This window comes from Ixodes scapularis, unplaced genomic scaffold, assembly GCF_016920785.2.
Source record: "Ixodes scapularis isolate PalLabHiFi unplaced genomic scaffold, ASM1692078v2 PGA_scaffold3__209_contigs__length_174095766, whole genome shotgun sequence".
Classification (NCBI taxonomy): Eukaryota; Metazoa; Arthropoda; class Arachnida; order Ixodida; family Ixodidae; genus Ixodes; species Ixodes scapularis.
Window position 1 is genome coordinate 122,786,097 of NW_024609868.1, and position 26,874 is coordinate 122,812,970.

Sequence of the window (26,874 nt, forward strand, 5' to 3'; positions counted from 1 at the left end):
TTGCACAATTACCATGAAGCGGCGTGAAAGGGTGGGCTGGTTCAGGGTGCACGCGCCCCAGGAATACACGCGCTTTGAAATGCCTCCTACAGCGTGCAATTCGCGTAACGAATGTCGAGGAAACGTTGCGCCTCAGGAATACTCGCGCGACGAAATGCCCAAACTGCGTGCAATTCGCGTAATGACTGTCGATGAAACGTGAATGTCGACGCAACGTGTATTCATGAAAAGGTGGCCACGAAACGTGTTTTCGCGATATGCAGGGTGAATAAGGAAGTCAGTATTCTACCTGCACTTGTTACATTATTTCCGACAGATAATGGCAGGCGACTGTCGGTAAGATTGCGGGAAACTTAATTCTCCCGACAGTGCCAGGAGATAGGCACTGCCTGATTCTAGAGGTTATCCGGAAGAGTACACATAGAAGAATGGACAACGATCACCAAGTAGGTTGCAGCGCACTTACGTTGAAAATACCGGACTTGTGAGATGTAATACGAGGTAGATGTCGACACGGGCACTGCAGACCAACCACTCAAACTAGAAGGAAGTGATCCGTGAAGATTCAACACGATGTAGCACATGCTGCCGTTTGCCGAACCGAACACAAAACGATTCACAAGAATGTCTTGCACTTCTTTGAAAAAATTGATACGGGTAGGACTTTTGGAACGAGATACCATTTACCACTGAAGCGAAATCCACAGCAGGCCCGCAGGCCGCATTGCACGCGAAACTAGGTCCGGTCTTCGGAGGCATTCCAGGCTTGTCAACCGCTAATGCGTCATCCGTCAAACCACGTGATCACGCTCCTGCCGCGCCTTCAGCTTAGGGGGAGAGAGAAAACGAGAGAAGGAGTAGAAAGGAAGCAGGCCAGAACGGGGGTGCGCTTACAAAGGCTAATCTTCAGGGGCATCTCAACAATGAACACAGCCACAGGATTTGTCACTTGTACCCAAGGTTGATAGTGCAATGGATGCCATGCGTGGCCTTGGGCTGGCAGGTTCCGTGCTCTGCCTTATCACCAGCTTCGAGACTGTAGTCACCAGACCCTAACCGGAGACACGATTGGCCTAAAACACGCATAGCGTCTACCCTGCTGTCAATACCGATTGAACAGGACAGCTCTTTGAAGGCCAGCTTTTGAACTTCTAAAGAAGTTGTCATGCCCAAAAGTGATTCTAAACGGGGCAAGTTTGAAGACACTATGTTTTACGTCATACAACCCACATTATTATTTAGAATGAAGAACTTAGCGCGACTATTTTTTGCGCTCGATGTCCACAAATAAATATATATATATATTTTTATCAATAAATTTAAAATTGTCTGTACACTGTTAGGTTCGCGTTTTTAAAGTTCAAATTTTTTCTCGAACGAGTTACACATAAAAGACACCACGGAAAGCACATCGTCTGACTTTCAACGCACAATGAATCCCCGATACTCGCAGACAAAAGGTTGCGATGCTGCACGAACGGTTTCTGAAAGATGCTGCGTAGGGTATACGCCAGGCGCAATGGCTTCGCGACCGTTCGAAGGGCAAAGGATTCGCGACGACAAAAGAGCGTCTTGCAACTTCAGGAAGCTAACGGGGCTCGAGAGTCCCACGCTCACATTTCCGCAGAGCGAGCGCAGCCGGCCAGATTGAGGCGCAGTATGCTCTCGCGTCACGATTGCTACGTCGTTGCTCTGCCTACACTGATGACATGTGCACTGGCTCGAAGCAGCCCTCTCGAGACTTTATTCGAGTCCAATAGTAGACGACTTTATAGCGCTATAGACTCTCGTAAAACTAAAAGTAGTAGTCACTTCGGTTGCAGCGTAAGCGGCGGCTTTATGTTTATTGACACCTGTGTCGAAATGACGAAATATGCACGGAAACATTGAATATGAAAATGGAGCTCGCAGAAAGAAATACAAACATGGGAGGGACACGGACAAAGTAGAAGACGTTAACGCTACGTAATGCATATATATACAAAATACACTGGAAAAGACAAAATAATTAAATTTCAAAAACGGAATTAAGTTGCCAACGCCGAGGTAAGGTAATGCGAAGGGAGAGCAGCCGGCAAAAAAACTGCAATAATCCTATAGGCAGCTAAGGATGTATTTGTGATTGCGGTTACAAAGCACTGGCGACGTACGCCACATGAAGTTTGTTAAAAAAATTCTCGCCCCGAGTGAGCGCATGAATGACTTTTCCACTTTCCTACCTCTGCAATGCAAAAAAGAGGTTCGCGGGTCTATAGCCTAGGCGACACAAATATCGATAAGCCATTGGCTATAGCAGTACAGTGTAGACCGCATATAACGTATGTCGCGGGAGTCGCGAAAATCCGCACTATAAGCGGTACCGCGTTATAACCAAAACATCAATTTTTCAGGCCAAAATACATGCCACGAGACAACCTACCTTTGTAAAAGAATTTATTTTATTTTAGATGAAAAATAAAGCTTAGTTTGAGAAAAGTCTTTATTTCACCAGACTAGTACACATCTCTGTCAAGTGTGTCACACATTTTGAAAGAAATAAGCGGCTTTTGCCTGGCGCAGCCTTTTAACGGCGTCGCGGGTTGCGGACGGACGTTGCGAGCGTTCAGGATTGCTAACCCTAATCACTTTTCTCCGGAGATGAAAACGCGTGAAAATTCGCATTCTTCATACGGTACGCGCCAGAAAAATACCTTGAACTTGAGCACAGGCATGAAATGCTCCAAATAAGAAATCCGGGCGATGTTCGAAAACACAAATGCTTAGAAAGCACCACTTTAGCCGAAGTAAACAAACACGACGACACGGGCGTTTCTGCCGTCTTGAGAGCGCCGCCACATCGCCGCACGAGTAGGTGGATCTTCCCTTCTAGTACGTGCTGGGTTATCATAGCGACACACAACGAAAATTCACTGTCAAGGATAGCGTTTTTACGTGGAACGATGAGATGAACGCCACAACCGACGCCATGTTTACGGACAGAAGCCGCCGGCCCGCGATTGGCATGCAACGTGCGCGAACACTTCTCGACCTGCGATTGGTCGGTCGTTTCGGTTGTTTGTTTCCAACGCAGCGGAGGGACGCACGCACATGAACGACACGTGCGTGCGTCCTTCAGTCGCTATGGCAAATGAAGCCTCTCTCTTCGCTTCTCCGAGCAACCTCCTTGCCCCGCGAGTGCCGTTTGCGGCTCGCGCCGTTATCTGTCTAGTGTCGCACAGGGAAGTGTGCTCGCTGCTCCGGTCTTCGGCGCGGTCGGCGGGCTGTGCCAGAAACCGCACTATAACCGGTATTTCCCTTCGCGCGCCTGCATTTTAAGCGGTATGTAATTACATGGAGTTCTATGGGAGGCGAACCGGTGGTTTAAAAAAACCGCGTTATACCCGGTCCTGCACTATAAGCGGTTACGTTGTAAGTGGTCTATACTGTACAATATTGACCAGCCTATACCAAGACATAACCAATATTGGAAAACTCTTGGCTTTTACAGTTTCATATTAACCAGCTTAAAGGCGGGCGCTCAAAATTTTCTTCAGCGTGGCAGAAGATTCCCCCTTTTTTCTTTTTTTCCTCCTCCCCTTTCCTCCTCCATTTTCCTCCTCGCTTCTTACGGCCTTCTCGCACGAGTGCTAATGGGCTTACCGGCCCCCCGACAAAATCTCTGTAACCCTTCAAGGTTCTCTGCTTCAATCCCAAACACCAGGGATTAGTTAGGCAGCCTGGATATGAGCTCGGAAGGGTTCGGGCTGGCTCGCTTTTCTTTTTTTTCTTTTTTTGCTCTTTTTCTGCAGTTTAAAAAAAAACACTCAGATAGTCAACACCAACTAGCCCAACAACAAGTTCTTTTACATTCAAATACTTCCGCATGCGGCCACACACGCTACAATACCGCATATTTATCTCGAGTGAACGGAACTTTAACATCACAGCAGAAGGAAAAAAGATGGGTATCTTTATCCGAACTTTGAGCTCTACCCAGAGAGTTGAAAATTTGTCGTTCTAACAACGGCACACTGAAGAGTGATTTTATCACTATTGTGTCTTTTTTTTTTGTTTTTTGTACAAACTAATAATCATGAGTAATTACAAGTCAAAGATATTGCAGTCAGAGGGACACAGTTTGACGATTTTTGGGGCATAATATATAGGTTCGTACTATAGGTGTTTTCTAGAGTGACGGCCGCCTCGTCGAAGGTACTAAGAAGAGTAAAAACAAACTTCCATAAAAACTGAAACGGTTTATGGTATATTTCATCTATCTTCAGCCTTTGAAAAAAATTTCTTCTTGGCCAAACGTGCATTTAGTTTCTGTCAACAAATGTAACTGAAAACTTGACACCCGACAAATATCTTGCGTATCAGCAAAGAGAACGGGAAACACGGAGATTGAACCGAAAAATCACAATTTTCTTCGCGTAAAATAGTGCAACTAGCAATAGTAGCATATTATGCCATTTATTAAAAGACAGCAGGTATTACGAAGTTTTCATTCTCTTCTGTTCGCATTTGTTCGCTGATGAAGAAATGGAATGCCCAGATAGCCTTTGCAGCCCTTACATAATTGTTTGGAGCTTTGTCAGGGTGGGCGAAGGCCATCTCCAAAAAAACCCAGGAGTTCGGAAGGTGTGCTACCGCAAGTTTTGGGGCTGCTTGGCTAATTTAGGCGTCTGGCGTTCCCCGCCTACTTAGAAAAGAAGCGGAACAGCGGTCAGCTCAACGTCGTCACCAAGCGGAAAATCATGCCGAAATGTGTCCTTGAACACGTGCGAGATCTTTACCCGAACCCAGCCGGGATTCGCCACAATTCATCTACGAAAAAAACTATAAAAAGGGGTAGGTTTAAATGATTTGGCAGTTTTTTAATATAGTCATGCGGACTAACTGTCCACAAGTACGGAAAAAAATGCGGTAGAAATGCAGAGCTCTATTGTGTTCTTTATGTCCATACTTGTCTTTCGCGCTGTACGCCAATTACAGTAAAACCTCGTTATAACAAAGTTGAAGGAGCGGTCGTAATTATTTCGTTATAACCATTAGTTTGTTATAGCCAATGTCCATTTCTTCCCACTATTAGCAAGCAAGGGGAATTATAATTGCTTTGTTATATCCATTAGTTTGTTATATCCCATTTTGTTATAACGAGGTTTTACTGTAAAATGAATTCTGCAATATCTGTAGATTATGCCTGGTTATGTTGTCTTAAAAAGATGTAACGCGCGTACACTATTAAACGGCGTCCTCCTAATTTGGGCGCGAAAATATAGTTCTGCTTTTATGTGGGCTCCATCTCCGCGTGGCACAGCCTAACGCCATGAAGCCAAAGCGACAAATCATACGCATCGCTGTGACAACGCCACTGTAGAAGGGGCGAGTAGGAGTGCGGTGGCCGAAAAGATTGCGGTAACACGATTCGTGTCCAAATTAGGCTTTTTAGGACGCCGTGAGCCACTTCACGTCCACTACATCTCTTTAAAAATGAATGATTTGGTGTTTTTGATGACTACAGATAAGGAACAAACCGCAATTGCGTAACTCTGACGTCTTTTTTAGAAAAATGTCTAGTCGTTAAAAAAAAGATCGCCCTGTATAAGCACGATTGTAAGGCAGTTCTTTACGTCCGGCGACATCATTACGGCATGGAAGGAGACGTTGACCACAGATCATACTCTGTGTATGATCTGTGGTCACTGTTTTTTTGTTGTTTTTTTTTGTACGAGAATGAGCAAACATTTGATAACAAATAAAATAGATTTAGCTTTCACCAAATTCGGCTTGCTTACTTGATTCAAATCAATATTTGATTTGATTACACTTATTTTGTACCCGCACACGCCTACTTTATTCCCTAATGAGTTACAAGTGATAATTACATTGTTTTTTTTTGTTTTTTTTTTGTCGTGCCAGGTCATCACAATTTATTATTAACAATCGGAGCTATGCGATTACGCGGAGGAGGCGCATTTGAAGATATTCAAAATTGTTCTGAATACACAAACAACTTCAAACGTCTTGCTGTTTGGGTCGTTTCCTACACGCAGGACCAATAATAAAGCCAAAACCTTATAGAGGAGACTATCAGCTATCAACTCAACGCACAAACACGATGTGAAGCGTGTCTGCGTACGTTGGAAAAGAGATACCGGCGAGGCAAACTATAGCGTCGAATGTTCATGCATCAAAATGTCTGTGCACCGAAATATCCGCGCACCGAAAAGTCCCACACCGAAAAGTCTTTGCAGCAAAAAGTCCGCACACTGAAATGTCTGTGCACCAAAAAGTCCGCACCGAAATGCCCTACAGCAAGACGCTCTACACCGAAAAGTGCTAGACCCACTACGGATGGGATCCTCCGTCACCTCTGCCGGCTTACGAACCATGATGATTCAGAACCACTGGTCTATGGAGCGCCATCCCTGATATACAGAAAACGCCGCTCGTACTTCCCGTTGTCGCCATGAATCCGCCTAAACAACGAAAGGTGCCAAATCAGATATTTATATTAAAATTGATACTTCAGTGACTACTTCTTTGAGCAGAACAAGGCATTTGTGCTCTCACAACGGCAAAAAATTGTCTTCCAAATCAATGCTAAAAAAAGAGCCAATGCAACTCGTTGGGAAGAGCAAGTGCCAAGCTCGCTCAAAATAGGTACTCGGTTGGTTCAGCTCCTTGTCGCAGGTGTGCCGGCTGGCTTCTGGATAATCTTTTCAAATCCTTGGAGCTTTCATTTTCTCCACCCCAAACTTGTAAAAAAAAAAAAAAAAAAAAAAGAAGCATGCAGCTGGCAAAAAAAAAAAAAAGAAATCGGAAAATGGCGAGGAGGAAACGAGAGGCAATTTCCTCCTTTCACAGTGGCGAGAAGGAAAGTGAGGGTCGGGTTCCTTCTCTCTGCTTGCGGGCCGGCCTTTAAGCCAGGGTATATTCAATATCGGAAAGCCATTGGCACTCATTGTCCAATATTGTACAGGTTATGCCGGCGTATATCCAATATTGGAAAGCTGTTGACTTTGACAGTCCAATATTGGACAGCTTATGCCGGCATCTAGCCAATATCAGAAAGCCAGTGGCTTCGACAGTCCAATATTGGACAACTAATGCCGGCGTATATCCAATATTGGAAAGCTATTGGCTTTGAGAGTCCAATGTTGTCCAGCCTATGCCTGTGTATCACCAATATTGGAAAACCATTGGCTTTGATAGTCCATTATTGCCCAATGTGATCCCAATATCGGGAAACATATTGCTCAATTGGGCCATTCTTTGCCACATCAAATCCAATGTTGGCCCAATATTGTATGTGCTCTGCCTGGGTTATATGCTTAACTTATGTTATAGCTAGTGGGGGTCTTACTCTCTAATCATGCTCCCCCTGTTGGCTCCCTGTGGAGACTGACACGTTCTGCCGTCGTTAAAGGGGGTGGGCGAGGATTGGCATCCCGCTGTCTTGCTGCCCGAGTCTCTTCACGCCATTTTTGGACCCTATGTGTCAAATGCAAGGGTGCCTAAGTTGAGCAACCATCAAATATCTGCAACAAATTACACACTTTTAAGCCTTAATTATAATTCCCGATAAGCACTGGTTTAAGTTCAATGGATTATACCTCCTATGGCATAGTGAGCTCTCTCAAATGCGACCACTCTTGCTCGGATCGACAGACTAACAGCTAAGCTACGCCTCCGTAAACACCATGCGCGAGGCTAGGTTTAGTTCCGAATGCATCACGCGTGGTGCGACAACGGCGCCATTTGCTTGCCCAACACGTATGATCGAGTAATGCTTCTTTACACAACGGTACCGAAGTGAGGCGTGCAGGTAGCGTGGTTGCGAAGACATAAGCAATATTAGTGTTACATGTTTTTGTTACATGCGGTTTTAGCAAGCAACCCCCTAATGATCGAAATGAAAGACTTTCACGTCAAAAAGTTTTCAGCCTTTTCGCTCTGGTGAAGAAGGAAGACCAGCGAAGCTGTACTATGATGGGACGACCTCAAGGACGACTTCTTGGACGACCTCAAGGGTGACGCCTAAAGCACGACGTCTAGGTCAACCTCAAGGACGACACCTAAGACAACCTGAAGGATGACTTGTAGAACAACCTTGAGGACGACCTCAGGGACGTCTAGGACGACCTCAAGGACAATGCCTGGGACGACCTCAGGGACGACGTTTAGGACGACCTCAAGGACAATTTCAAGGATGACTTCTAGGACGGCCTTAAGGACAACCTCAAGGACGACCTCTAGGACGACTTAAAGGATGACTTCTAGGACGACCTCTCGGACAACCTCCAGGACGACTTCAGGAACAACGTCGAGGACGACCTCACGGACGACTTCTAGGACGACCTTGAGGACGACATCTAGGACGACGCCTAGAGAAATTTAGCCTTTCCACTCTGGTGAAAACCAGAGTGCAAAGGCTGGAAAGGTTGCCGCCATCTATGAGCGAGGGCGGCAAGCCGGTTGTTTGGTTGCCGCTGTCACTCATAGATGGCAGTAGCTGTCCAGAGTTTTATGTCGGCATTTGTTTGGTACCCGAAACGATCTTCGGGAACCTAGCCCTTAACAGTTCCACCGTGAAATCTGAAAGAAGTGCTCCAGTACATAAATTAAACAGGCATGCACCAATAGGAACACTACATGTGGTTTGGGCTGGCGCTGAAGCGTTGAGATGTGGCCGTTCAGGCAAGTTCAAAGGCGATAGAATGATGCAGTCAAGTTGTTTACAAGGCACCCACCTCAAAAACAGAGATAAATGCATCGTATGGGTTCATACTTTAGGTATAGGCTTGCAACTACTGTTTTTGAAGCTGTGTCATTCAAAACTGAAACCATGCTGCTCCACCCTGGCCAACTGGTTCCTAGAATACGACACGCAGGATTTATGTATGTAATAGTTTGTTTGGTCACATTTGAGATGCCAGGCGTCTAGTCTAACATCTCTTTAAAAACTATTGAGGCTACAATGACATTCCCCGGGTGTTCACAGTCCTGGGATCTGAAAGAGAGAGGGTACCGTAATCAGAAATCTTCAGTCCCTGTCATTCCCCATACTGAGCACCACTTAAGAAAGCCATGAGTCCATCTTTATGTCATTTGTCTTTTCAGTCTTCACTCTAGAGTGCAAAAAATAAGTTTTCAGCCCTTCCACAATTTTTTCACTCTTTTTCTCACGGCATTGGGCAGGACGTTATGGCGTGCTGGTGTTTTGAGCCTACCGCTACAACGCTACAAAGGTTGACGACAACTTGACGGTTTCACTCTTGTGATACCTAGAGGTGCGCACGAAAGCCTGCTTCTCACACTCTCTGTCCTGCTCCAAGCCTGCTAGTTCTTTGATGTTACGCGTTGAAGGCTGCTTTGCCTCTCTGGTGTCCCTGCATCATAGGGCTACTGGAACGTGGGGTGGCTTTTTATGCACACCCCATTTGTGCAGGTGATCCTGTGTGCTTTCCTGGTGTTCCCTATGTACGTCTGGGTTCGCTTCAAGTCTGACCCTCACGAGATGGAGTACAAAGAAGGCAAGTGCTTGATCCATGACATCTTGGAGCCGGTGCCGGAAAGCCATTCGACGACCCCGGTTTGCCCTGCCATGCTTTGACAACATGGGGGAAATCGGTAGATCAAGTATAGTTTGTAATAATGCTGACTGTGTTTGATGAGTCAAAAAGATGTGGCTTTGATGCCTTTTTAGAGACTAGACCGTGTCTCCGACCGGTGTAGGAATAGGTCCTACTTTGCTCTGCATCAAAGAATCCCCATAATGACAACAGTATATTTCACAGGAGTCATTAGGTAATGCTGGGATTGTTATGGTGGGGCGAATGAGACGGGGGGACTTGGGCGACACTGTTGTCGCGGCATCCAGACCCTCTGCTTCTGGAGTTGTTGTCAACTGGCCAGTTGGTTGCTCTTAAATAGCAGGTTAGTCGGCTTCAAATGGTCGCTTAGCTGCCGTCAACCGTCCAGTTGCGGAGCGTGCTACGGCACAACATGTGCCTGCCATATCCAACACCACTGCTGTGCCATTGCCAGAATTTTGGCATTGCATAGTTGCTACACTTTTTAAGATGTTATCAGGCAGAAATTGAAGGGACAAAATAAAGGTACATCAATCAAGTACCACCTAGAATACAGGGCCTTCTCATTATGTCATCGTTAGTGGATTCCTGATCCGCCACTTGCTGTGAAACATGCTGTGAAACACGCTCTCAGAGAAGCAGATGCAAGATATGGGCAGTGCCATGTGGAACCACTAGTGATGACGTGAGAGGAGCAAAGGTGGTATTGATTAGACACATCAGATGGAGATGCATTGCAGGCACCAGAGTTGACACTGAAGTAGGTGTGCAGGTTTCAAAATCTCTCCCTGTGCGTGCTATTGACACAAGGGGCAATAGCATCGGCTGTTATGATATATCATTAAATTTGTGGTGCAGTTGTTTTTCACTGCATCACGACGAAGAAATGTGGGGTTGCTTTTTTGCCGTGTATTCCAACTCTCTTGGATTCTTTTGTTCATGCTGACTTCCGTACGTGAAAGGGACAATTTTGGTGTGAAGTAGGGAATTGCAATTTTTGCAGTTATAGCCTAGTCTCATTATTACAGGTGCGGATGTAGGGAATCATTGGATATAGTGAAATAAATAGGGCTAGAAACGACCCGGAGTGTTTCCCGGCGGTTTCTCTCACTGCCGGTGCGTGCTTCCTCTGTAGAGGCGGACATGGAGGAGGAGGAGAGGGAAGGGGAAGAGGACGCGCTGCTCCAGGAAGGTCCCCAAGGCAACGACGCGTGAGTATGCTCGCTCGTCTGAAAAACACCACATTCTGGCCAGGAGTCGGAGCAGCCTACAGAGGATTTTTGGGAGCTGCTTAACACCTGAATAGTGAAGCCGAAAAGCCAAGTTTCCTCCGCCTGGAGGACAATGCTGGGCATGAATGGGACACAAGCACTGAATCAGCATCTGGCTGGGAGTCGTGTCCTCCCTGATTGAACACGAGTGGCAGCCGAACGCTGACGCAGCACTCCTGTTCCACCTCGCCTTCGGTGTGTGGCGCAAAAAATCAACCTTTATGTCCTCGTTGTGCAGGAGCTGTCGAGCTGCTGCCCCCTCAGTGGACTGTTGCGATTCCTTAGCCCTTTCTTTAAGCCCCTGCCCAACGTGCATTGCAAGGGAAAGTAGTAGGACCACTGCAGCGATTGCCCATCGACCGGTGCATTCGAAAGTGTTAGAATAAAGAGACGTTATGGCTTACGCGAAGCTGCAAACAACAATAACTAGTTTTAGTAGAGGTGTACGCGTGTCAAATTTATGCTAATAGGAATTTGTGGGTTGGCTCCAACCCAGGCTCCTATACTTGCTTTACCATGATACGAGGAAAAGGGGGTCCCTGGCAGTTGAGATGAGCCTGGGGCCGTCACTGGGCTCTTTGGAATTCCCCCAAGGGCTGCAGTGCACTGCTTTGGCCCCCGCTTCTTGCAAAAGGGTGTCCCAGAACAGTCCGTCCAGAAGGGTGTTCGAAAACTTTCTGGAGTAAGTCAATGGGCCGATTTTGGCACTTGATTGGTACGATTTTATGGACGTCGCATCACCTGGTTTATAGGCGGAAAGAAAGAAAGGGAGAGCCGAGTCTTAGGTAAACCTCAGTGATTCGTGCACTACCCTTGCTTACCTTATGGACGTAAGCAAATTATGGAGCTGGCTAAAGGCTAGGTAGTTCTCTCTCCCCCGTAAACCGGTCAACGCAACGACCATGAAATCGCGTTAGCCAGAATGCCCAAATTGGCCTGTAGACTTGCACCACAAGCTTTTCTGAATGCCATGTTTGCACGATTCTACCGGGCCCCCAATTCTATTGCACAGGCAGATTTAGCTCCCAGATATTAAAAAAAGTGAATTGCTGCCGATTTATCACGGAGGTAAAGCAATTAAGGTTGAACACATACTTCATGGAAGAGATTTTATGAAGCGCATGCCAATACAAAAATTGTTCAGCCTTTCCACTCTCGTGAAGAAGGAAGACAAGCGGAGCTGGGTGCTCGATACACTGTGTGCTTCTTCTTCGTAGTCGTCTGTTTTTCGCGCTGTTTCCTACGATGAATTCCCACCAACGCGCCCAACTATTCATTCTTCTATTATAGCTGGAAAGGTTGGCGCCATCTACGAGCGACGGCGGAAACCATACTGGTTGTGTGCTTGCCGCCGTCGCTTATAGATGGCGGTAGCTGTCCAGGTAGGTTTGTGTCGACATACACGGACACGATCCTGGGGAACCTAGCCCTTAACAGCTCCGCTGTAAAATAAATTCCATGCACTAGTCACCGTTGTCGGAGTCCGACGGTGGATGGTTCCTTGCTGTGCACAGAGGTAATCCTTTTTTTTTTTTGTCTAAAGTGTTTTGGGCGCTCCGCTTCTTGCGCTTGTACGAATGCGCAACCGTTGGCTCTGGGAGGGCCGTCTTCCACACAACTCTGCAAGCTCGTCGGGTCGCTGGGATTGCGAGGCCACGCAGTGCTGCTTCGTTGTTATTTTTTCCCGCCAGCATGATGGCCTTTCGTTTAAATAAAGCCTCCTAGTGGAATTCCTTTTGTTTTTCTTTCTTAAAGCTGCAGACACGAGTCTGTAGATGTGAGAGAATGCATGTGATACGGACACCAAAATGGTGAATGTAAACAAACGGTCACAATGGCAATGGGGCTAGCCACCTTTTACCGAGTATTGCGTTCTTTTTTCTGGGTTTGTTATGTGCATATATTTTTGGGCACCGATTTTGGCGAAAAAAAATGTGCGTTGGAATCGTGCAGGCATGGTACACTGCCCAGAACCATCCAGCCAGTCTTCTCCTCGTCTTCTACTTATTACTCTTCCGACACCTTTTTAATGCGAAAGCATTAACTGTCTCATTTAGTGAGCCGATGTCATCGGTGTGAAGCGCAATGACCGAAATATGAGTAATCTGCGCCATGCCTGCCCCGAAGGATCAATTTCGGTCGCCTTTCAAAACCGAAAGTAAACTGAGTACCGCAATTGAGCATGCGTGAGCTAGGTGGCGCAAGCGGCCGCCCGAAACAAAGTACCCTTCATCAATCGTCCATTCGGTCTTGCATGGTTTTTCCCGCCATCTCTCATTTAGCGCTTTCATCGTCTCGTGGGTCTCGTCTTGCATCTTTTTAAAATTTTTGCAATGACATATGCAAGTGTGTGTGGATGCTCCAACGCTAGCGTTCTGGGTACCAGCTATGCCGTCATGTTGTGAAACGAAACCGCGCTTTTGCGCGGCGGGACTTACTTTTTGAGCTGAAGCACTCGCTTCTGAAAGCAACAGCCATGGGGAAACTATATTTGGTCCCTATTTACCAGTCACCGTGGTTGCATGACGTCGGGTGTTGCCGTCCCCACGTCGCTGCAGATATGGCGCTTTCTAAGCTGAAATGTAAGAACCGCCGCAAGGTCATCAACATTCCTGTTCTTGTTTAAATCATACGCTACTATGAAAATCCCTCTTTAGCTCAAAGGCTGCTGTGTTGAAGTATTGATTACCTAGGTTTCTCTCAGTGGGCTTTCTTTTAAGAGGGACCTCGGTACGTGAAAGGTCTGCCGCGAAAGAAAGTAGGTGAAGAGAAGTGAGCTAAAACAAGAAAGACAATGTCTGCACGCTGAACCCGCACAGCGCTCTTGTCTCGAGTTCAGTTGTTGCACAAAGCGCTCCAAGAACTTTTTGACCTTGACTCACAATGTCTTGCATCGATGCGCTCAGGTTCTTTTTTTTTTTCTGTGTGTTTAGCTTGTGCATTGCCTGCCGGTCTGGCAAGCACGTGCCGCTGGACTGTTTTCTGTCCTATTCTGGACCGTTACATTTTGCATACAATTTCGGGAAGTAGTTGGCAACCAAGCAGAGTTGGACGGTTTCGGTTTTGATCGAACAGCCGTCTCCGCTCGCACGACGAAGCGCGTGCAACTGCAAGCCTGCCGAAGTTGCCTTTACGTGCTTGCGAACATGCTTGCACGACAGAGGCACCAGCTGGGACGCTTGGAATCTATTGCTTTACGTTTGCTTGGTTTTGGCGAAAATCTGGCACGTCGGGAACCAGTAAAACGGTGGCAAGTGTTTTTTTCGGAATTGCTTGGCAACTCCTACAGCACTGTACACTTGTGGGATGTCTTAGTGTCTCTTTGGAGACATTGAGACATCCCACATGGAAAGTGGACCATTCATTACTTGCCGAAGGCAAAGCGAGGCTTGCAGCGGCATTGCAGAAAGTTTCGAAAAGCAAAAGGAAAAGCCCCCGCTAGTCGAACAGTCGAATCTCGTTAATTCAAGATCGAGGGGGTTGAACAAAGTTCGAATTAACGAAAGCTCATTAAATGGAGTACTTACGTGCAGCGCTGCGTTAGGCGGCGCATGTGCACTGAGCTAGCACATGAGCGACGAGTTCCAGGGCATTTATTTTCACCGATCACAAAGGGAAGTAATCCGTGATGCATGCCTGTGCGCAGTTCCTCAGTCGTGAATCAACAAAGATCGCTTGGAGCTTGGAGACCAGCTCTAATGCGGCATCCGCATTCTCCTGGCAAGAGAAGTAGCGCGCGGTGGTGTCCACTGGACACCACCGCGCGCTACTTCTCTTGGACAGTGTAGCGCTTCTCTCGAAGTGCTACACTGTCCAGCGCTTCGAGTGCTCTTCGTGATGCTGTGTTTCTCCGCTATTTCTGTCTTGGAAAGTGCGCCTTGGTCAACTTCTTGCAGTATCTTTACCTTCGTCTTGACGTCCTTTGGTGGGCGGTACGTGCCCCGGCTCGCCATGACGCTTGGAATCGAGATAATGTCAGTCGCGCGCCCACTGAAAACACGCTGAACTGCAGCAACGTGCAAGTGCAAGGCAACAAACAGAACTGTCGCACTCCCACCGAAAACACGCCGAAGAGCAGAGGTGCTGCAAACTTCAGTCGCACGCCCACCAAAAACACGTTGAACCTCAGCAACGCGTGAGTGCAAGGCAAGAAACGGAACTGTCGCACTCCCGTCGAAAACACGCCAAAGAGCAGAGGCGCAGCAAACTTCAGTCACGCGCCCACAGGAAACACGTTGAACCGCAGCAATGCGCGAGATTAAATGGAACTGTCGCACTCCCGCTGAAAACACGCCGAAGGGCAGCGGATACCGTCACCGTGCAAGAGAGCACCGCACCGCCCATCGCAGCATCCCAGGTCACTACGTGATCGGTTGGCACAGTTATTTGGAACTGGAGACGTTGGAGGCTCTGCCGCGTGAGTTAGCCTTAAGTTAGCCCGCTCCTGAAGGCATGCTCGGCGGCCCATGATGTTCGAATTAACTGGCGCAGGCGTTTAATCGTTTGAATTGCCGGGCATTTTCGCCCATTGAAATACATATAGTGTAGTCCGGACCACAGCGTCAGTTTGAATAAACCGAAAGTTTGAATTAAGCATGCTCGAATTAACGAGATTCGACTGTACTGCACCTTTTTCTTGTGTACAGTTTCGCATTGCTGTGCAGTAGTTACGTGTTTCATCAGTCGGAGACTGCTTCAGTTTGTCATACAGTATACACTAGTCAACTTTATGCTTTGATATTTATTACTAAGCTGGTCATTTTCAAATAAATTTAATATGTGCAGTTTGGTTCTTATTTATCTATAGCGGGTACATATATATGCATAATTTAACTTAAGCATTGCAAAATGTGTCATGTCACTGGCATTTCAGTTAACATGTTGAAAGACTCCCAGGTGGTCTAATTTGACCATAATTTGTTTAGTGCGGCGAGCAAACTGCATTTCATTTGTCCAGCTCTAAAAATGAATATTTTTATTTTTATAAGAATATCTTCTCCAAAAGTCACTTTTTGCTGCTCCAAAAGCCACGTTTACTGCTCCAAAACACTGTTTTGGCTGCTCCGAAAGGTGCTCCAAAACGGCTGGGGCCAATCACATCACTGCACATGATGTCACGTGACTGTGACATTGGGTGACCTGACAACAAGCTTGGGTGTCGCAGAGTCGCCTGACGTCATGAGGTCCCGTGGCCTTTGTGTCGGTGTGGGCTCTATCACGTGAAACCAAAGAGTCACGTTATCTCATGATGTCATGTGGCATCATAGAGGCACGTGATCTTGTGACATCATGCTACATGTGATGTCACAGTCACGTGATGTCACAGAGCCACATGATGTCACAGTCACATGACGTCACAGTTTCATAATGCCATTGTGTCACGTCATGTCTCACACACAGCATGTGCCCAGCTCATTCGCAACACATGCTGTGTTTCTCCGAACTTATCAGATACGATCAAGACACGCTTAATTTCCAGGAAGGGGGCAAGGGAGGCCGTGAGTACTCTGCTTCGAGAGCAGGAGCTGTTTCTGCCCTCGCCCCCTCCCCTCTGGGAGATGGTGCACCTCATGTGGAGCGCCCCCATCACCAAGTTCTGGACCTTCCAGGTGAGCCATTGCTTTGCTTTGGCTTGGGGGAGGGAAGCAAGGCGTTGCGGTATGCTATGGCCGTTGCTACCTCGACCACAGGGAACGAGGCCACAGCTGCAGATGGACAGGCTGATTATCAAACACCCTATTTGAGCACGTTTTGTGGTCAAACTAGGTAGATGTTCCTTGTGGGACGCCATGTAATGCTACGCATGCTTTAAGTCCTCCTAACGTCGGCCAAGTTGGCGGTTTTGATGATGTGCGGTAAATTTCTAGCAAACTACTCTTCCTTTACTTTTAGTAATTAAGAAGTTGATTATGTGAACATGATTAACAACCTAATTATTTTAAACTGAATGTACTTTACAAAATTGCCCCCTCAGCAGTGACTAGTACAGTGCCAAGTATTTATTTATTTAGATAGCCTCAGGGTCAGTGGCATTCCAGAGGGAAGTGGGTTACATAAGTGAGAAACAACAAAACACAATGTGCAATGCATAGTTTTGACTAGGCACACAGATGTTTGGCATTTCCGATATATGAACACTGGCGACGCCATTACCATCCACATACCATAGCCTCTTCGAGTTGCATCTGAGGAAGGGGGGGCCCCTCTCTGGAAGATCACCCTAGACGGTATGCTGCCTTTCAAACGAGCTACACCTCGAAACCAAGTGTCTAATTTTGATAACCGAGAGTGAGATCTAATTTGACTGTCATGAAGTGAGCCAAAATATTAGTAGCAGACAGTTAGTCTGTCAGCGTGAGCAAAGAACAGGGTTTTGTCTGCTACAAGGGTTCCATTTACAGACAAAAATTATGCAAGAAAATATTTTTGCATAATCTGCTAATAAGAACTGGACAAAGTAGATCATCTTTAACCTGAGTACCACAGTAAAGTGATATCAAACGCACGCTGAAATTGTGATTGTCTGCTATTTCACGAGGGAAATGGTAGGCAACCCGCACTTTCTCTGCAAATCTCAGTCCACTTTAGTGCTGTACACATGCCGGAAATGTACCAATGAATAAAAAAAGCACTCAGGACAAGCCCATCAGCGGCCTCGAGACCTCTCACTATTTACATACTCTCACTCCCACGAAGCACCCAAAATCAAACCTCAACCGGGAAGGACTACTACTCAGTGCTGGGGTAGCTCGATCGATGCCTAGAATATGACTTCGACCAATGTGCTTAGTAAGCTTTAACCCCCATGCACCGAGTGTGGTCCCAAAGTGGCAGCAAAGGATGCCACAGGAGCCAATGTGTCTTGCTTTCGGATGTCTCGATCCTGGCAGTAGGTTGTAGAAGTCCCGGCAAACAAGACTAGCGAACGCAAGTGTCGCCATCATTGCAGCGTGTCAGTTTCTGGCTACTGAAGGTTCCTTGAACTGCCAGGCTGGAGAGTGATGTACTGCAGAACAGCTAGGTCTGCGTTGTGTCCAGCTCTGCTGCTGTGGCACTGTCAGGGTGGGGGCAGGTAACAGCGCGATATCCGCATAAGGTCACTAGGCAGAAATCAAGAGACCACAATTGAGGACAGGATCAGCATGCTAGTCAGAGCCACTTTCCAGCCTCTAGGCATCATACTAGCTGCCACAGCAGTCCATGCCTCTCTCCCCTGCAGATCTTCTACATAGCCTACCTGGCCCTGTTCAGTGTGGCAGTGCTGCTGCCCTCATGCGGCAACTGGTACGTAGACCTGGCGGTGTGTGCCTGGACGGCCCTCATCGCGCTCGAGTCTCTCCGCCGCACCTTGGTGCTTTACAAGGTGAGAGACCAGCTAGGCCGCTTTGGGTGCTGGGGCCCGGACATGTCTGCCTTGCTGGGATCATGCGGTCATAGCATCCGATAAACCTTTCTGCTAATTGCGTTGTCTGTACGCCTAAACAGCATGAAGTTAGTCATGTCCTCTGGGCGTCTAACGTCTCCGCTGTAGATGAGAAATTTAGTCTGCAGTACGACTGCTAGGCTGGGGCACGGTAGAAGAAGGGAGAGGTTTCCGAACAGCACTGCTTTGCCATATAACAAGTCTGTTGAAAGATTGTACACATTTTTGGCAAACGTCGGGAAACCCACATCATGACAAGGACTCGAGGAACCGTCCTTATCTGAGTTTTCAACTTGCGCTGCACTGGACCATGCCTGCGCGGGAGCGTTCAGGGAGCCCTAATCCAAAAGTGCCAGAAGATGCGTGAAGCCTGACTGGAATTTCAGCCCCTTTTCTAGTCTGGTTCTCTCTCTTCCACCATGGCCTGGGGCCCTTAAAGCTGCAGTCCCGCGGCGGCCATGACATATGACGCTTTCCGCGCGTTTTTGAAATGCGATTGTGGCGTGTTCAAGCTTGCTAAAATTATGTGTTATATATCATCTTGTAGTGTACAACATTATCTTTCCTCTGATGCAGGATTTGTTTTCCTAATGCAAAAAGCTAATTCAGTGGGCACCAGTGTTGCGGAATGGGCACCCCTATTCCATTCCAATTCCATTCCGGGAATTAGAATTTTCGATAATTCAATTCCTTTCAACTCTTAGGAATGGGGACACTGGGCCCATTCCCACTCCTGGAATGGCTGAATCGTTCCATTTCATTCCTCTAATTCCTAAACATAAAAATTCACACTTGACAGCTACATTGTGCAATGTTTCCGGCATAAGCAACATAAAGCTGACATTATCAAATTCATAGCCTATTGCAAAAGAATGCTAAATGCCTCAAAAAAGCAGTGATCTTAGTAAGCTCACGGTGCTGGATTGCCTGGGGTGACTCGAAGCATCCGCAACGGTCCATCGCAAAGTGAAGCAAGGTATGCAGAGATTAAAGCCAAAGAAATGAGTGGGCATCCGCTAGCTTGCTTGTAACCCTAACCCACTTGAATGTAAAACATAAAACACAGAAAACAAGCATCAGAACAAAGACCAAGTAAAAGGTGGACTTTAGTAATAACAATAACTTTAGTAAAGTCGACAGTATTTGTAGACTTGCATGTCAACAATGATTTTTCTTGGTTTATTTGCCATCTGCCACAAAGGGGGAGAGTGGGGCTTGTCAAGCCGACATCTTTCAGCATTTTGCTCACGCCTCCAGCACCTGTACCTACTGACGCCGACAAGTTGGTCTCGAAATAAATACCCTCGGACAATTCTATAGGCGCTAAATATTTCTACGCTGCAGGCATGAATTGTTTTCAAAAAGGCGCCTACTTGTCGATGCTTCTTTGAATTATTCATACGTCACAGTCAAATTAACGAGGGAAGGCCGACCAACCCATTTTGTCTAATTGTCCGTGTATGGGAGAGGAGAATGCCATTGCGTCAAAGACAAGCACATTGTTTACATGTGCGAGTGTTGCTAAAAAAAGAGACCACTATCGATGTTTTAGTATACTTGGTTTCACTCTTGGTGAGAGCGCAAACGAAGGCTAGATGTCACGGAAACACAAAGACAAAAAGCGCTTTATCACGGCGCATTGGTTGCCTTGTTATATTAGTGGGTGGAAACACCTAAACAAAGATAGTGAATGCCGTGGCGTTTAGGTGTTGAGCTGTTGGTGAAGCTTGATCGGCGCAATGTGACGGCCGAGCTCCAACTGAGGGTGAAATGAGGTAGGGCAGTTCTATGGTTTCTTATTCTGTTTTCTTTCTTTTTTGCACGAAATATTGCGGCTCACAACAGCTTGGCATCTTCGTTCGATGAAACTCTGTTTTATTGATTGGCAATGCATTGAACTCCGTTTCATTGAACACCGACTCATCAAGCAGCTTGACATATGCTTGATCGAATTACGTTTCTGCTATCAAATTATTGCAAATATAATAACTACGCTCGTCGTATTTTGTAAATAACAGTAGCCTTTAGCGAAAATTATGTTGCTTAGTTTCAACTAACATCACCAAACAGTGAAAAAAAAAAATAAAAAAAAATAAAAATAAAAGTATATATATATACTTTACTAATACAAAGTCTGGACATTTACACTCACCAATTAAACATATTCAGCTGTGATTTGAGACTGTGTTGTGTTTATCCCGCTCTTATTTATTTACTTTTAGGGGCGAAGCTCCTTAGGGTCTAGCCTTGTCCATCCATCCATCCGGCGTCCATGCTCACATCGATTGCATTGCCTCCGGGATCGGCCCACTTTTAAAAAAAAACGTACGCCCACACGGGGGTTTGAACTCGGGACCGCTTGCTTATGAGGCAGACGTCTTAACCACTACGCTTTACTCCAACATTGCATGTAGCCGCTCTACGTCTATGCAGGCGAGGGTGCTGTGGTCAAATGCATATATAATCGCGTTAAACTTTGCATTCATTGGCTCAACGTTTATAGACAAGAGGGCGCTGCAGTCAAATGCTCAACTGCGTACTATGGCGATTCGTGCATTTACGAGGGTGTCCATCAAACCATTCTGCCAATCTGGGCCGCGAGGCAGCTAAGTAGCTGCCTCGCCTTAGACACAATCACATGGTCGTGTCGCCGCAGGGTCGATCGAGGTCTCGAATTCGGCTCCTGACGAGCTGCTTTCTCTCCTAGCCACTGGATGGCGCTGCAGGCGCCCCATGGCGGGCGAGGAGAAACCTCCTCGCCCATCGATCGATATATACTCGGTGGGGTAGGGGGCAAGAGGCCTCTTGGAACTTCGGACGAGACCGAGACGCAGGCAGGTGGGTGGCAACCGGATCTAGGACATCGCGGGACACGAGGCCTGGGGGCCTTCTTTGTGTTTAGCTTTGGGCTTAACATGCGTTTATAAATATTTGTGTAATGTCGCGTGTATTTGTAGTTTAGATTGAGTGTTTTGTAGCGTTGTGTTTTTATGTACCAATAAACGGGGGGCGGAATCCCGCTCCCGTGAAAGAACCAGGCTGGACTTGGGTTGTTGACGGACCACTTGGGAAACGGCGAACCGGCGGCGGTACGCGAACTCCTACAGCATATAACCACATCCATACCACAGATTCTCTTTTTGACATGGATTGTTGACTTAAGCGGTGGAGATGTGTTCTCACGGCTTCTAGTGGATCCAAGTTGATCCGCTAGAAGAACCACTGGCTCTGCATTTCATCGACCATAAAGCAGTAATAATGAAGTCGAAACGCAACCCGGAGCTCAGCACCACTTATGAGCAATAAAAAAAAAAATCAGCACCATCAGCACTACCTATGAACAATTAAATCAGTATCATCAGCACCACCAGAGCTTTGCCCCAATCAACATCATTCACCAGGTGGAGATGCGGCCTCTTTTTTGTTTCTCCCGTTTCTGGCCTTTTTAGTATAAGTTTCCACCAGCTCGCTTGCGCGTCAACTCTAATTTCAAGTGAAACAAGTTTGTAAATTAGGGTGACACTATAGTCTTAAAATCCTATGCCAATTTTTATTGCCATTTGGTGGGCTACGTACGAATTTTAAAATATATCCTTTCATATAAATAATTGCTTAGTACAGTGTAGACCGCATATAACGTATCCCGCGGGAGTCGCGAAAATCCGCACTATAAGCGGTACCGCGCTATAACCAAAACATCAATTTTTCAGGCCAAAATACATGCCATCAGACAACTTACCTTTGTAAAAGAATTTATTTCTATGTTAGATGAAAAATAAAGCTTAGTTTGAGGAAAGTCTTTATTTCACCAGACTAGTACACTTCTCTCTCAAGTGTGTCACACATTTTGAAAGAAATAAGCGACTTTTGCCTGGCGCAGCCCTTTAACGGCATCCCGGGTTGCGGACGGACGTTGCGAGCGTTCGGGAATGCTAACCCTAATCACTTTTCTCCGGCGATGAAAACACGTGAAAATTCGCATCCTTTATATGGTACGCACCAGTAATACCTTCAAATTCAGCACAGGCACGAAATGCTCCAAATAAGAAATCCGGGTGATGTTCGAAAACACAAATGTTTAGAAAGCACCACTCTAGTCGAAGTAAACAAACACGGCGACACGGGCGTTTCTGCCGTCTTGAGAGTGCCGCCACAACATCACCGCACGAGTAGGTGGATCTTCCCTCTTCCCTTCTAGTACGTGGGTTATCATAGCGACACACAACGAAAATTCACAGTCAAGGATAGCGCTTTTACGCGGAACGATGAACTTCCACCATGCCGTCTACGACGAAGATCACAGCCGACGCCATGTTCGCACAGAGAAGCAGCTGGCCCGCGACCGGCATGCAACGCGCGCGAACACTTCTCCTCGACCTGCGATTGGTCTGTCGTTGCGGTTGTTTCCAACACAGCGGAGGGACGCACGCACGCACGCACGTGAACGACACGTGCATGCGTCCCTCCGTCGCTATGGCAACTGAAGCCTCCCTCTTCGCTTCTCCCCGCTTTTTCGAGCAACCTCCTTGGCCCCACGAGTGCCGCTCGCGGCTAGCGCCATTATCTAGAGTCGGCGCGGTTGGCGGGCTGTTTGAGAAACCGCACTATAACCGGTATTTCCCTTCGCGCGCCTGCATTTTAAGCGGTATGTAATTACATGGAGTTCTATGGGAGGCGAACCGGTGGTTTAAAAAAGTCGCGTTATACCCGGTCCTGCACTATAAGCGGTTACGTTGTAAGTGGTCTATACTGTAAATAGAATGGCGATTGTGATGAATTTACGACCATTGGAAGAATGAATTGGCAAATCACACGGCAATTAGGAAATTTCAGCCATTCTTGGTTTCCAAATGGTCGTGTTCAGTAGCGGCTCCCTGAGCATGGGGTAGCTAGACCAAGAATTCGCGAAATCTCTACCGACCGGCAAAAAAAGCGCAACGCTTCAACTGCTCCCGCCCAGTGTCCACCCTCTCCCTTGTGGCAGACGGCTCCCGAATAAAGTGGAAGCAGACGACTTGATGTATTTGTATACACCCTTAGCATCAGCCGCGATCGGCGATTGAGGTTTTGTTAGCCGAAGCAAGCGTCAGCGGACGTCTCATATTTCGATACTCTGATTTATTACAGAAACAAAAAATCATGAGGTCATGTTCACTATATTCACCACTGACAAGATAGTCGATAATCGACGAGTTTCTGTACAACGCCGATCAAAACAAGGCACCAGATCAACGTTCAGCTCGCTTCCTTTGACAACTGCCATCAGGAAAGATCTGGCTTGTCGCGTTCCGTCAACGTCACTCCAAATATTGTTCGTGCCCCATGCACCATCCTGTTGTAGCAATCTTTTTATTGTCCCCATGTGATTTCTTTTTTATGTTCTTACTGGTGTTTGATCATAATTCAGGCATTGAAATAGTTTTTGCTGCCGACCCTACCATTTTTTGAGCCTCTCGCAGCAAAGGAATATTATGCCAGCATTACACACGAAATAAGAATGTAGACACTCCGTCCCATATCTGAAATTACATCACAATGTGTTTACACAAGTGTAGTGCAGAGGCACGATGAGCAGCGTCTGAGAAAGTATTAGTTTCAATATTTTCAAAAGACCGAGTGAAACAAAATGAAAAAAGAAATAACCGCCAATCGGCAGCGCGTGCAAGCAGAGGCATTGGTGACAGGAAGCGCCAGATGTGTGTTTGGTACGGCCGGCATCCAGGGTGCGCTCTGATGTATACTGTTGCACTCACAAACTCACGAGATGTTGACGCACTGTCGAAGGTGTACTCTTTTTTACTTGCAGGATTGCAACGCTGGAGAATGTAGGCGTGTGATTTCAGAAAGTGCTTCCTACCATTTCTATGCGCGAGTGCTGCTGCAACCCAAGCATTGTATATAGTTACGTCCTCGTGCTTGTGCCTTTGCCAGTCCTGTACACAACTTATGCAACATCGAAAAGGCATAGTTTAAAATTGGCGGTCCCACTTTTTCATACCGCTTCAAAACCCCATCTCGCTTAGATCACTTGGCAGCTAGACAAGATGGGGCAGGGGGCCTTCAGTTGGGGATTATCCGGTACATTGTCCTCTCAACAATGAATGTACGCACCAGAGGGTGAACACGTGAAAGGACGGGTGTAAGAGCGGAGAAGGAAACTCGAGGTCTCAAGCGACGGGAAAAAGGGTTTCGAAATTGGCGCGCAGGTTCCGCAGCATTTGCTCACACGGACAGCCAATGTCGCCCTGGTGGTTCAACTAATGTCTTGTTCGAGATGGCCGCCATGGTACCGCAGCCTTAACGTGCAGTAATGGTACATGACCGCACACTGGTACGGTGCTCATAGAGGAGGACCCCTACCACGAGGGATCAATGTCATAGAGGCACCGCCTACGCCGGGGTGTCTCGCAGGGCAGCATCCGTGCCCCGCTGGCCCTGCGCTGCGTGGAGGTGGTGCTGATGCTGGGCTTTGTGTGCCTGTACGCCCTGGGGCGCCTGGCGGGGCCCTGGCCCTGGCTGAGCCCGTACACGGTCAAGGTGTTGCTGTGCGGGGCCCTGCTGTGCTTCTACTACCGCCAGATTGCCATCTACCTGCCCATCTCGCCCACCCTGGGGCCGCTGCTCTACAAAGTGCGCCTCATGGTGAGCCACCCTCACTGCATCACCGCCGGGACATCTCACTGGTGCGACGCCCCTCGGGTGTCAACGTCGTCGAGAATTGAGCTCGAGCGTCGGAGAGTCGAGGTGTTTTAAATGGGTCTAGGACGTTTTGGTACCGGTTTCTTGTGTGAAAGACAAAAATGTCTTTCACACAAGTCTTGGGTCTTGGGGTTCCGATAGGAGGTGTCTACTTCGTTTGTACTCTTCTCTTGCGCGATCGTGCCTTGATTATGGTGCTATCGTGTATGCGTCTTCCCGGCCGTCTGCCTAAAAAATGCTTGACCCTGTGCATCACCTTGGGTTGTGTCTTGCAACCGGTGTTTTTAGGACATCTCCCGTTTTAAGCTTGTATGCTGACTCCAGTGAGATGTCCCTTGAAAAAATGCGGCAGTATCTAAGTCTGGTTCATGCCTACAAGGTGTTATCGGAACCCAGCCATCCAACCCACAGTAGTATTCGAGAGTCAAAGTTTTGTTCTACTTTTAACCATAAACCAACCATTGTTCGACCCTTGAGTCTTCATTTTTAGAACCTCCGCCACTCCCTTAACCTACCACATGAGGGCGTTTATTTCCTAGAAAGTGCATGTCATACTGCCCCATGGAATGTCAAACCTATAGCTTGTGATTGGTATCTTACAAAATTTAATAAACATAACATCTTTCCACTCATTCTACAACAGGAATTCCTAGCTCTGCAAGAAAAATACATACATTACTGCCAGTTTTACACTGATGGTGCCAAGTCCTCAATGTATGTCGGCTCCGCTGTTTATTCAAATTCGTTCACCCATGTTACTCGACTTAAAGGCCGCTGTACAAACGGGACGCTCTGCAGGGAAGAACCTTCTCTCCTGAAGCTGGGGGACGGGGAGGGAAAGGGCCAGCGTTGGATGGAAAGAGTGTCTAGAGAATGGGATTAGCCTCTGGGCGAGCCATCCTCTCGAGAAGGAGTGGGGATGGAACAAAGCTGCCGTGGGGGTTGCGGCTACCAGGTGGAAGAAAGATAAGCTTGTCAAACGGCGACCTCGGATGCGAGGACGGGCACGTCAGAGAATTTGAAAGTAGCTGCTTGATTAGCTGGACGACCCAGTGCGGTCTACTGGCTCTAGAAGGTGACTCGGATGAAGAAAACTTGTTTGGCTCCAAAACTCTAAAAGCATTCTGGAGCGTGAACTCTTGCCACAAATAAAAATAACACATGCATGAAAAACTACAAAGGTACCTAAGCTTTCTTGTATGATGTGAGAATGCATGAGCATTACAGGCAGAGTTATGTTGGCGCAACTTGCAATAAAGAAAGAAAAAAAAAGTTATGTTGGCGCAACGGATAGCGCGCTAGTTTCACGATCAAGAGGGCCTAGCTTCAAGACCGGCCAGTGGGTGGTTTTTTCTTGTGTCCTTTTTTTTAATTTCATTTATGTATTTTTTTGTTCGGTCACGTGACAAGAAAAATCACACGAACAGAAATTTTTTTTGGCCACGTCATCGGATTTTGTTTTCGTATTTCTCCTTTTCCTCTGTCTTTTTTTTTCCTTTTTTTTTTTTGGGTTTACGCTCCTTTTCGCAAAAACTCTTTGCACCTATTTCGCATTACTTTGGCGTTAGCCAAAACTATTTTATTTATGGCAGGGAATTCTGCCGTACATATCTTATGTTACTATTACCAACCCTGGCTTGCAATTCGCATAGAGAATTTCGTCCGGCAACCAGTTTGGGAATGACGAGGCCAAATTTGTCTTATAATTTTTTTTAGGTAAAAGCATAATTTCGGCCTCATTATCCGTCAGTCTCTATGATTGGCTCTTCAAGTATCTTTTGGGAAGGTAGACGACAGGCATTTTTAGAGAGCACGTGTGTCGACCAGAGTGAACATTGCTGAAGCGCCTCCAGTGTGATTTTGGCCGTAAATAACTGGAGGCCCCGGGCAAACCCACCCAATG

The 26,874-nt window shown here is 47.0% G+C and overlaps 1 protein-coding gene across 2 annotated transcripts in view; it reads left to right on the forward strand.

Annotated features, from left to right (window-relative positions):
* Positions 1–26,874, forward strand: part of LOC8037077 (transient receptor potential cation channel subfamily M member 7) — a 152,514-nt gene that overhangs the window by 53,792 nt on the left and 71,848 nt on the right. For both annotated transcript variants that reach the window (XM_029967031.3, XM_040502655.2), the window contains exons 13-17: positions 9,434–9,518; positions 10,714–10,789; positions 16,329–16,458; positions 18,069–18,212; positions 24,684–24,914. In XM_029967031.3, the coding sequence (XP_029822891.2) occupies positions 9,434–9,518; positions 10,714–10,789; positions 16,329–16,458; positions 18,069–18,212; positions 24,684–24,914 (666 nt within the window). The remainder of the gene's footprint in view (positions 1–9,433; positions 9,519–10,713; positions 10,790–16,328; positions 16,459–18,068; positions 18,213–24,683; positions 24,915–26,874) is intronic.